The following is a 12,757-nucleotide window of genomic DNA, read 5'->3' as shown; positions in this document are numbered from 1 at the left end:
GGTGTATAGGTGGATACAACTCAAGAATGAAGCGGCATTTCCCCGACTGAAGACCCCTTCTAGGCAGTGCCTGCTATCGTGACAATGAACCTGCTATCGTGACAATGCAGTGAGGCCCCTATGCGCGACCACGGAGGGAGGGGGCTGTCCCCTTTCATCTACCAACTCCCTGCTCTGTCACACTAGCGGACTCATGAGAATCGGCCGACGCCGTTGGCTGGAAGGGGGTTCTTTGACGGGGGAAAAGTCGCTCGTTCTTGAGTTGTATCTAAGTATAGTAAGAGGTGGCGTACAGTCTCCGCAACGCACACTCAATTATTGTTTTAAATATTGCGATAAGCACACCTGCAAAACTTAGCGCTTCAACAGCAAAGACATCACGCCACTAGCTTGCCCCTAGTACACGAGCGCTTCTCACATGAACAATATACCATATAGTTGGCCCTTCGACGAAAGCTCACCGCATTTCAGCAGCGTGTTCCCCACATCACAGAAGCCGCTGTAAGCTGTGATAAACAAACACAGCAGTTCCTTTATAGTGTTTCTCCGGCACCTTCAAAAACGGCTCCCACTGCTCGTTCTAATCAAATTTATAGCATACACTGGCTGACTAGAAAGGCCACTGTTGTGTCCCCTCCCCGCCAGCCAAATGAGCAAACAAACGATAACTGTTCCCGCATGGGAGAAAATACGGAGGAATAGCTTCTTTTCTTTTTAAATTTCAGCCTTTAATTATTGTCGAGGTCTTCCTTCTTTGCTTCAGCTTAGACTACACGATCATGGTTCGGGCGTGCATACAACAAAACAAAGAAAAAAGCAGCAAGATTCTCTGAACGTCCTTCAGGGCTTCGCTATTCTGTTTCCACACAACCACGCTCTGCTTTTTTTCTGCAAACACATGCACGCAAACTTGCGCAGACAGCATTTGACGACGCTGGCGAAAACGGCCGTGTGGGGACAGTAATTACCGACCACCGTATATCGCGCTCCAGAGCGTCAGCGCGAAGCAGCTCACAGTTCCGGGGGTGAGAGTGAGTGGGAGCTTGCTGTAATGCCTTTCTCCTCGCAGTGCACGCATTCTTCACACGCTGAAATAGCCCTCTTCTCACGGGTCCCCTGCTCTTGTTCTTCTCATCTGGGAGAGAAGTGCGACTAATGACATCACTAGGAAAACGCACGCAAGCATGTGAGCTGCGCCTGGCAGTAACTGGAGCTTTCGGCATAGCGCATCATGGATGTAAGGACCAATGCGTCTCTGAAATGCTTGCCGCGGCGCAATGAACGCTTTTCTTTGGGACTTAATTTTTTTTTATCGGAACCCCATGCCGATTTCCTTCATGGCGTATTCCAAGTGACGATGCGGACTAAGTTCTCTTGCTCCACGAAACCAAAGAGCGTGTTTCAATGGGCGATTTCGATTCGGGTCTCCTGAGTCCTGGTTGTACCACGACGTTATGGTCCCTAGACTCTCTATATCTTGCTCCTTCGCTCATTTGGAGAGCTGCTCTGGATCGCCGGTTGGAATACGCCATTATTAGTGTCTCGAGGTGTACGCGTTCATCACCCTGCCACATTTTGAGTCGAGGGCCGCAATGGCTGTCGCAACACGGTTGCGGTCGGGGCATACTCTATAACCTTTTCAGGAACCATTTCTTGCTTTGATCGAAAACAGTTATTTTTGCGCCTAAACAGTATATTCAGGCTTGAATAAGGGGCATTGGTTAGGTTTCTAGCACTAGAGACCAGCAGGTAAGTTTTAGTAAGAAAGCACTACTTCACGGATTCTAAGAATCTTATGGCTTCCTTGACTTTGAGGGTGCATAAATAAAATAAATATTGCCGCGAATAAGATTTGTAACCCGCTGCAGCGCGAACAGATCAGCTTAGTTGGCCACTGCACTTCCACAGCAATTAGTTAGTTTTAATTAGTTATTTGCAATTAAAACTATTAGTTAATTAGTTAAATCTGATATTACATAAATTAAAATGCAACTTAGGTTAAATAAATTACAATTAAATTAAATTCCTGGGCTTTTAGCCCATGCAGCCGACTGGAACCTGCCAAAATTAAACTGAATTGAATTGAATTTCATATCTACAGTGCGAAAAACGGGACAACGTGAGAAGAAACATGTAAAGACAAACACAGTGCTGCATTACATGTTTCTTCTCACGTTGCCCCGTTTATCGCGCTGTAGGTATGAAACATCGTCACCAACTCGCCCAACAACTTACCTAGTTGAATTGAATTGAAAACCAAAACGTTGTTTTCAAGCAAACCCATAGCCATTAGAACGGTGCCAGGTGGGAAAGGGGGGGGTGAAGGGGAGCTACGCAACTGCAGCCATAACAAAATAGCTAAAGAAAGCACTGAGCTAACGGCGTCCGGGTGTAGGCTGCTTTGTGACCACCGAATTGACTGCTGGGGCCTCCCGGTTTGCAGAGGCGCGTGAAGTAGCGGAGTGATATCTCAAAACGCACAAATGCGCTACTTAACCTGTCAAATTTCTCCTTTGTCTGAGTAACTCCCATAGATAGCCGGCTAGTTGTGGCGTGTATATTAAAGAACGGTGACCTCTGTCGATGAGAAGCGAAATTCGAAAATTGATAAAAAAGAATTGAACAGCAATGCCACTAACGTTTGATCAAAACAAAAACATAACGCTGCTGTGACGGTTCCCGTATTAGCTGGGGAGGCTCAGGTGCCAACCGAAACAGTGAGGCAGATATTGCCCCTTTTCCAATAATAAATTGTTATTGATCATGCACGCATGAAAGTAAGCAGCGGCGTCCTATCATGACAACCTTTGTTCTGTTTTTGTTGTCTTTAATCAAGTTATTAATGCTTTTGGCGGTAACACAATGCCGAAGGTGTCACCCGCTGTGTCGTGTTAAGCTTTGGTGCCGAATAGAATGTTCAAGTTTTCTTGCCTGCAACCTCTACGGGTGAATAATGATGATTCCTCTGTTACTGAACTGAAGTGCGGTCTCCCGCTCTATGTTTTCTAAAAATGCAAATAGCTCCATTTTTCCACGTACTAAGTCTCCGTAAAGTTACGGACTTTTTTTTACAATGTACGACGTACCTTTTATCAGCTTTTTCGGGTTAAACCGCAAAGTCTAACCCCTAGTTATAGCATATATAGCTATCCGCTACTGTTATCCGCTTCGCATGCACCACCACTGCACACGCCCTGCTTGGTCCCGACGAGGGAGGCGTGCGCGCAGCTTCTCGGCACCTGGCGCCACCTGACGCCCTCGAGGCGATGTGCGCATGTGCGGTGGCGGAAGCGTATCACGGCAGCGGATTACATTATATTATTAAATTATATTAAATTATATAACTCTCTACTCTCCAACATAGAGTATCCGCACACAACAGTAAACACGCAAGTCGAGGCGAAAGAGATGAATTTGACGAGCGTACCATCCTACGTATCGCATCTTTCAGCTCGAAGGCCTGTGGAGAAGCCATTACAAGGTACCAAAGAAAAAGCAAAATAAGGTCATTGCTGTAATTTTCAAGGGGAAAGGAGCATGATTAGAGAGGAGTGCGCATGCGTATAGGGCTGGCCGCTTCTCCACTACGCACATGCACATGAGCACATTCACAAATGCCAGTTTAGGTGCACAAGTTGGTCCTGTCAGCTCCACAGCCATGCACAAAAGGGTCGAAGGATCCCTCGAGCGGTAAAGCAGTGCGCCCTGCATGCGGCTGTAGAATCCGTCCCCAAAGATGGCGAAGGGTGTTTTGTTGTATTCTCTTCAAGCGGATCTGTCATCGGCGTAACGCACTCCTGAATTTCAAACATGTCCAACATTCTTCGACAAAAACAAACCTTGTACAAAAAAAAAAAAAACTAAGGTACTGGTATAGAAATGTTGAAGGTAACGGTCCATTCTTCCGATATGTAGCTTTTTTTTTTAGTGTTTCCATCGTCAGTTATAGAGAACCGTGGGGAACGCTTTTGACGATAGCAAAAACGTTAATAGCAAAAAAAAAAAATTATAGACTGCCGACGGGTGAATTGTGGATATATTGAGATCTTACACTGTATGAAAAAATTGCGCTCATATACTCTTTTCCGCTGCATGTTTTTGTCCAGAATTGTTGCGTATGTTTTACTCAAAGGAGCTAACGTGTCTTCTGCTTTCCTTGATGTCATAAGTGGGATCCTTCGTTCTCTTACTTACCTTGCTCTTCCCTTTCGCTATTTTTGAGCACCAATTAACCCTCGCCATAACGAAGCAGTTTATAACAAAACAATTGCTATTTCCCTTGGAAGCTCCCATAGAGGACCATGTTATCTGATGTTTTGTCTTTAAGAAGTTGAACTTTCCGACGACTGGATATAATGAACGCCAAAAGAACTTCACTGGACATTTCGCGCTGAGTGCATCGACTTGTAAGTGTACGCAAACAGTTCGAGTTCGATGCGGTAAGTTGAAATTACCGCGCATAACCGGCCCTGTCGGTTCTGTTTTGATAATTTTAGATACGGTTGTTTGTAGCAACTTTTATTTTTCTTTGCTATGAAATATATTTCTGAACTTTTCTTTCGTATTTAATTCTTATTTCATGCGTGCAGCAAACTTTCCTTTGTATGGCTGCACCAATCCAGTGTGTGCCTTTTCCGGAAGCAGACGAGCTAAATAATCTACAGATTAGTTAGTTCAGATAACTAGCAGCCGGTAGTGGTTCTGCTTGTACGGATTCTTGTCTAGTGCCTGGAGTGTGCTGTGAGTCGCTCTTTCTGTTCAAACAGCGATAGCTCTCAAATTTAATCACTATTTCCAAAGCCATAAGACAGTACTCACGTATCACATGCGCCTAGCACACGAAACATGCGTTCATAAATACATTTGCTAACACCATCTTCACCTAGGTCATAACAGCATAGATGATTGCAGCTTGCAGTACTTCCTGGGCAAGACACCAAACGTCTTTTTTTTTTTTGCATAGTTGTTGACGCTTATACACTGACACGTCATTAAGCATTTCTTTTTAGTTTTTAGAGATGTTACAGGAAGCGATCAGTGAGTTAACAACATTTCCGCAGAAATCGACCACTGTTTAACAGTTACTCTAATGGTATACATTCAGTACTGGGCTGCAGCGCATTATAACTGAACCCGCCGAATGCAACTTAACATACCTCTCGGTACCTAGAGATAAGGTTTGCCATTCGCGGAACAATCGCGTTGGGTTCTGAAGTCCAGAGCACTGTTGCTCCTATACGCTCTTGATGAGCGTGTGCCCGTCTCCGCTCAACGACCTTATCCTAAGCACGTACCAAGTCTCTAACAAGCAAGAACCCAAGCAATGCATACACCATATCCACCAGTTGGAAGGTCTCCATATACTTTACGCCTGTTGTAAATGGGCAGACCCACGGTGGATAGGGAGCAGGGACAATGGCATTCCTTAAAGAATATACTTGAGCAAAAGATGGGAAGAAAGCCCAATCCACTGACCAACATTTAGAAGTCTTGAAACAAGAGAAAAAATAATGACGTCTATTTGAAACGTTGATCAATGAACTGAGACTTTCTTTCACGCTTTTTTCAAGTTGCACTATTGCCTGCTCCAAGACGGACGAGCAGCACGTGTCAGTGAGCGCGCCACCGCACGCGAGTGGCTTTGGCGTGCACTCACCGGCCAAACAGATGACACGACAGAGCACGATCGCCGTCCAGCGCAAGCGTACCGCGATGCGGCCGTTACTGGCACGAGGACAGCACATCGCAGAGCACGACTACGGAATCCGGGCGAGCGCGCGTCGCAGCGTTCCGGTATCCTCCGGCGTTCGAAGACAGCCCAGTGCCTCGTAGGATGAGCGAGCGGAGAGCGCCCAGGCAGGCAGCCGCACTATGCGCGGATGCTCTCTCGGCTATTGCTGTCAGCCCCGTCGACCGCGGTTTCGGCTCCGTCCCCGCGGCGCGCCCCTGCGGTGGCCGCGGGAACTTCGCGCGGCGATGAATTCGCCAAGAGCTGCCTCTGTGACGCGAGGCCAAGGACCGCCTCGTCGACGGAATTGGAAGTAGGGCGTAACTTTCAAGCAAAGTAACGCGCAGGAAAAAATGACTTTATTCCCTTTTTCACCTCTCGTGCCGGTATTTCTGCGCATCTCTTCCTCGCACATCTGCGCTATCTTCGTAAATAAAATTTCTGAGAGATATTGTTATGACCTTTTTAAAATCCACCTATTATATCCTTTTAAAATTATTTTCGCCAAAGGTTTTCTTTAAACTATTCAGGTTCACATTTTTTTTTAACGAGATTTATTGCCTTGGGGCATCAACGGGTGAAATTGTGATGAAGGGTGCAGTAATGATTGAAGTAATGAGAATAGGTCAGCTGATTTTATGAAGTCCAGTAGAGAGCCATGGTATGGTCCCTGCGTCTCGGCAATATATGAAGCAGCCGCTGCCTTCAGGCGCCGGATCCTTGTACACTTGACAGCAGGGCAGTCCCACAGTTAGTGCTGAATGTCGGCTTCAATGTCCTCGCGTTACATATCGGACACCCAGGCCGAGGAAAGAAATCTAGATACTAAGACCACTTCCTAGTTACGGCAGGTGTGAGGGCAACCCCAACCCGGATCCTCCGAAGCGCAACCTCCTCTGCATAGGCAAAACCGCGGGGGAGGGTTACCGCACACGGAGGGATGAGAGCACGTGTGTGCGGCGCCGGTGGTGTTCCCTATCTATGGAGTAAGAACACACGGACCGGACGCAGTTCGTTCCTGGCTTAGAGGGCAACTGCAGCACTTTCTTGAGAATTTCGCGATATTCAAGGATTGAAATCTAAATAGGCTGTAGGTGAAGCATGCCAAATGTTTTTGCACTTGCATTTAAAATAGTGACGTAATCGAGGATTCAACTTTATGCTTCTCCTCAATGCACCCGAGGAGTTCAGGAAAATTCAGCGTGACGCCATGGAAGGTAGGATTTCAAATTACGGCTGTCGTCAGCCACACGCTGCCCTGACTTGTTAGACGCTGCCAAACAACTCTCGGCAGGGTTTGCCCTCGGTGGCGTTGGTTTTTTCCCTTCAAAGCAGGCGTTTGTGCGTTAAAAATGTACCAATACCTTTGATGACGTCATCATGCGCCCCCTATACTTGGCGTTGTGCACTGCGGAGAAGCTTGAAGGCCTTCGCGATTTTAATCGGCGAATACGTCACCATTTCAAATGCTAGCCCAAAAGGACTTCGCATGCTTTACCTGCATGTTTCACACATTCGACAATTTTAAGCTCGTCGATTTCTGAAACCTATGTAGTTTCCCTTTAAGAGCCGGAGCCAATGCACGTCGTTGTTATCGCGGATAAATGTGATGGATGTGGCTGATAAGACTGGATTGGAATAGAAAGGGAAGATCGTTGTAGTATGTTGGCCGTGCTGTCAGGTAGGGCGAAACGCTTGCCGTTCTATTCCTGACCTCATGTATGAACAAGCGTGAGCTAAAGAAACGCGAGGGAAATAAATTAAATAGTTTTAGTAAAGAACTGATCGTCGTTCCTATAGCCAGCATATGGGAAGCAGCGATAGTTCTAACCTTAGTGCTGGATTCTTAATAGAGTTATAGAAGTGCAATATCGCACGTAAAACTAGTGCGCGATTGCCTTAGCATGCGCGCAATGTATTTGCACGAATAGTGAGGCAATTATAGCCGCACAACAAACTTGCAATTTAAGAGCTGAAGAGTTCATCCATGTAAATATTTTCGTTTTCGTCGAAGAGAAACAAGCAATGGGTGCCCAGAGGCGACCGGCTGCTATACTACCAACTTGGAACAAAGTAGCATCACTGTTCTATAGACAGGTCCATTTGCTACACGACCTCATCTAAGGGACGACGTGATTCGAATGACATCGCCTCGGCGCCGAATCGTTCACGTAACGTAAAGCTATCCACAGGGGCTCTTTCTTATTGACCGCCCTCAGAACAGTAAGTAAGGTATACAGAGAAGCACAGCGCACCGTTTTCTAAACGACATGGTAGGAAACGTTTCGCAGACGTGCTGGTTTTGTAAACTGGGTTCCACTTTCTAAACGACGAGCCATTGCACATTGTTTCGAAGCTTCGCATTCACTTGTAACCCGAATCGGCGTTTAAGGGACAAATGACTACACTGCAAACTCATCGGTGCGGGTATCTCGTGATTGACCTACCGATGGGCGAATCGGCAAAGCTTCGGGTGTTTGTTTCCCTACTTGCCGTTCCGTACACTAAAAAATGGCAGTGGTTTAGGTCTGGTTAAACCTGGAGGATTGCGAAAGCAACGAGGAGAGAGAGGCGATGGAGTGCGCGAGGCAGCGGAGGCGGCCCCGGCACGCTAGCTATGCGCGCCTCTACTGCACATGCGCAACTGGCGAGAGTGGTGGCGGCACCTCTGAGTCACTCGCGCAGCGACGGCGGCGGCTCGCCAGCTGTGCGCCGTGACGTCACTGCTCCTCGCGCATGCGCAGTATGGAGTTGCCTCAGCTCCTCGAAATGGCTCGGCGACTCGCGTAGTGTTGCTTTCGCAACAAAAATAGAACAAGCCTGACACTCGGTATGCGCTATGTTCCAATACCATTCAATACCGTACTCGTGCCAAGTAGCCCTGTAATCTCGAGGTGCACGGTATAAGGAATGAAAAGTAAGTTGTCAGCTTTCATTTGTCCATGATTTGAAACTTGCATCGCTTTACTCACAACCATACAATATTGTCACATCGTGGTGACGGTAGACGGGCAAGAGAGAAGACAACGAACAAGTTTCCAAACGAAGCTCTTTATTTAGGGCTGACTTGCGCCCACAAAGACCTGAACAACTCGGCGGTCGTCGTCGAAGAACAGGATCATCGCCGCTCCAGGTCATGCTGAGTTTAAAACTTTCAAATAGCTTTTAACAAAAGGTGCAGAAACCACAAACTACAATCTCGAATAACGTAGAATTAGCTACGATGGGCTGCAAACATTCCAGATAAACCTAGGTGCACATTACGTCACAATCAAAGCGATAAAGCCGCGTACAAACATTAGCAAGCTTCGCGCCATTACCCCCACTTAACGAAGCCTTGACCCGATGCTTAAAAGCGAAAAGAAAGGCAGGCAAAACAAGACTGAGAATGTAAACACATAGCGTCCACTAGCCCACATAGTAAGGCGTTAGGAGAACATGTACTTACAACTTTCTGAGTGTGCGCGCCGCCGCCGGGATGCTGTGACTCCGCCGGGAACGACCTCGTGGTCAAGTTCTCCGATTCGACGGAGGGTCTTGTACGGGCGAAAGTAACGGCGCAAAAGCGTTCTGCTCATTTCATCGCGGCGGCTCGGTGTCCACACCAATACACGGTCACCCGGCTTGTATTCCTTGTGGCGTCAGCGTAGACTGTCGCGTCTGGCGTCAGCGTGTTGTTGGTCCTTAATCCGTAGTTGAGCAAGCCATCGGGCTTCCTCTGCGCGCTGAAGGTAGGCAGCGGCGTCGAGGTTGTCTTCGCCAGCGACCTTTAGCAGCGTGGCATCGAGCGTGGTCGTAGCCGCCTCTTTCGTGGACGAGCCTAAACGGCGCAATCTGTGGAGCCTCGTGCACAGAAGTCTTGTTCCAAAACACGACGGAGCGGAGGATGACATCCCAGGTCTTGCGTACTGCTTCTAGACACAGGGTGAGCATATCGGAGATCCTTTTGTTCATGCGCTCCGTTAGCTCTTTAGTTTGTGGGTGAAACGCAGTCGTCTTTCTGTAGTCCTTTCCGCTGTCAGGATTGCTTGGGTAAGATCTGTAATAAGCGCCGTTTCACTGTTTGTGATGAGAACGTCATGAGCGTCGTGATGAAGGGGGATGTCTTTAACGAAGAATATTGCAACTTCTGAGGCACTACCGATGGGCAGGGCTTTCGCTTCGGCGTAGCTGGTCAAGAAGTCAGTTGCTACTATTATTCACTTGTGACCGGATATCGACGTTGGGAAGGGGCCCAGCAGGTCCATGCCTTTGATCCATGCTGATCTGCTGGAAATGTATTGTTGTTGCTGTTGTCGTTGTGTTGGGTTTGTGGCGCACAGACATTTAAAGCTATCGTACACCACGCTCACGATCCGCTGAAATCTCTCGATGATTGCTGTAGTATTGGCTCTAGAAATCCAGCCGACCTCGTTGGCGTTGTTTTCCGGGGTTGACGTTCACGACAACTTTTGATTTATAGTGCTGACGGAGCAAGTACTACTTTGTTTGAATTCGGCGGAGGGTACGAGTAAAGCCGCAGTGGCCAGCTGTTGGTTCATCGAGCGGAGCTTCTCGAATTTCCGCACGTAAGTTTGCAGGATTGATAAGAAGGTTGGCGCCTTGTTAGATGCGAAGTTCTTGAAGAGAATGCCGTTCTGCGGAGAAAATGAGGACGGTCTCTGCTCGAACTCTCCGGAGGATATGAAAAAGTTTTTTCTTCCGGATACTCGATAAGATGCTTTAGCTCAGGGTCCGAGCGTTGGTGTTGTGTGAAATCGCTGGTGATGATCGTACCCAAAATGGCCTGCTCTTCGTCTTTTTCCGGCGGCGTGCTGATAGGCAGTCTGCATCGGTACGATTGTGTCCAGAATTGTAGATCATGGTCATGTAAGACTCCTGGAGGGTTAAGCTCCAGCGAGCGAGACGGACCGAGGGGTCTTTTAAGTCGATAGCCAACACAAAACATGGTGGTCGCTTACCACTTTAAATGTCCTGCCGTATAAGTAAGGGCGGAATTTCGATATGTCATCCTTCTTGGTTGTCGAACAGTTGGCCTCGGCCTTCGACAAAGAGTGACTGGCGTAGGCGATAACCCTTTCAATACTACCCCTCTTCTGGATGAGTGCGGCGCCCAGACCCACGTCTTTTTGCATCAGTGTGGATTTCGGTGTCTGCTTCATCATCAAAATACCCGAGGTCCGGAGGGGTCTAAGCGGCGATGAAGTTCTTTGGAAGCCTCACGTTACAGAGCATCCCATTTTAATGCCGCATCTACCTTCGCTAGCTGTGTTAGGGCTCGGCGATGCGCGAGAAGTTCTTGACAAATAATGGGTAATATGCGCACAGTCCAAGGAATCTGCCCATAGCTTTCCTGTCGGATGGCTGCGGAAACTATGCGATGAAGACGTTCTTTTGTGGGTCCGGGTACTCCATCCTTGCTTACTATATGGCCCAGAAACAGAAGCTTCCGTTAGGTGAAGAAGCACATCTCGGTTTCAAATGTTAGACCTGATGACGTGAATGCTTCCAGCAATGTTCGATGCTTTTTTAAACTGTCGACAAAATTCGAGGCTAATAGAGCGACGTCATAAGTAAACGCGACGAATTTTCCGCTTCAGACCTGTCAGCACTGTATTCATAACCCGCGTCCAAATGACGTCACTGCAAACTCGAAGAGGCCATTGGGTGTGATGAATACAGTCTTCTCTCAATTTCTCTCACCGACTCCAGTTTGCCAGTAGCCGTTCTCGAGGTTCATCGAAGAAAAGTACTTTGCGTTGCATAGCCGGTCCAGTGTGTCGTCCGTACATGGAAGGGGGTAAACGTCTTTCTTCTTTATGTTGTTCAAGCCACGGTAATTGGCTTAGAACCGAGGTGTTGCGTCTTACTTTCCCTCCCGAGCAACCGGTGCAGCCCAGGAGTTCTTCGATGGTTGGATGATATCATCGCGAATCATCTTGTAGATGTAGCGGGCATCACGACCACGTGATAATTTAAGAACACGAGCAAAACGCAGATCCATAACATTAAATTATATTGCTCAGAAGAGTTCGAGGCGAACACAGGGTGTGCACGGCGAAAGCAGGCAGCGACTGACTGCGGTGCTGCCAGAAGAGAGAACCGATTCGTTCAGTCAAGCTCACTTCGCGCGCTCGGCGCGAGCACGGACGGCGCCGAACAGCGGCTCGGTCTCGTCTTCCATTGCGCTGCCGCTGGCTATGGTGCCGCTGCATAGGCCGCTCCGGCTAGTGAAGGAGACCGGTGAAAAGCAGGACCCTGAACGGTACAGAGGGCCATTCGTTGGTTGTATCAGTGGGAGGGCTAACGAGCACGACGAAGGGGCGACAACGTAGAAGGGAGGTATGGTGCGGTGGAGCAGAGGCTCTGTATCGTGATTGTGCCACTACGTTTCCGCCGGCGATGGTGCTGCTACAGTCTTTTTTCTTAGTCCCTGATGACCACACGCTCTCGTGGCGACACACTGTGGGTTGTTTGGTGGAGTGGCCAGGCGTGTTCGTCAGTTACAATGTTATGCTTGGAAATTGGCGTTCGAAGAAGTAAAGGAGCAGCGCAACTGAGACAGGACGAGGACACGGCGCTGACTCAGAACTGGGCATGTTTATCGCTGTCACGCAATAAATTGGCAAATAAAGCGTAACCAACTAGCGGTACTGCAACAAAGATTGTCAGACAACGTAGGATAAAATCACAGTGCATTAAAAACAAACGTCTTGAATAATCCAATCAGCATAGAAAAAGAGCAAAACTTCTGAGTGGAAGGATCACCCAAAACTGCTGCGCTGTGATAACGCATTGCCAAGTACCGTAATCATCCTGTGTGCGTGTTTTTTTTAAGACATAAAACGAAATCGCATGGGCCTGTAAAAATATTTCGCTTGAAAGGATGGCGTCAATTTAAGCCAAATTTCATTCGACACTGAAACAGCCGGGATACACATTTACAACGAATGCCATTGAAATTTGTCTTTCACTCTACACGCATGACCATTCGACCTCTTCCTTTCCGACGTCTTCCAGAATGGAAAC

At 47.9% G+C, this 12,757-nt stretch overlaps 1 protein-coding gene across 2 annotated transcripts in view; it reads right to left on the bottom strand.

Moving 5' to 3' along the window:
- The window catches only part of LOC149340507 (uncharacterized), a 60,146-nt gene that overhangs the window by 40,515 nt on the left and 6,874 nt on the right, over positions 1 to 12,757 (bottom strand). The window contains exon 1 of one of the 2 annotated variants that reach the window (XM_089551274.1): positions 5,657 to 5,879. The exons of the other annotated variant lie outside the window; for it this stretch is intronic. Within the exon in view, the coding sequence (XP_089407400.1) occupies positions 5,657 to 5,744 (88 nt within the window). The 5' untranslated portion in view covers positions 5,745 to 5,879. Of the gene's footprint in view, positions 1 to 5,656; positions 5,880 to 12,757 lie in introns of those variants that run through there. 2 annotated transcript variants of the gene reach the window in all.

The sequence above is a fragment of the Amblyomma mixtum genome, chromosome 6 (genome assembly GCF_055824585.1).
Source record: "Amblyomma mixtum isolate Tamu chromosome 6, ASM5582458v1, whole genome shotgun sequence".
NCBI classification, from domain to species: Eukaryota; Metazoa; Arthropoda; class Arachnida; order Ixodida; family Ixodidae; genus Amblyomma; species Amblyomma mixtum.
The sequence above is the reverse complement of the archived record's forward strand: the minus strand, read 5'-3'. Positions and strand labels throughout refer to the sequence as shown.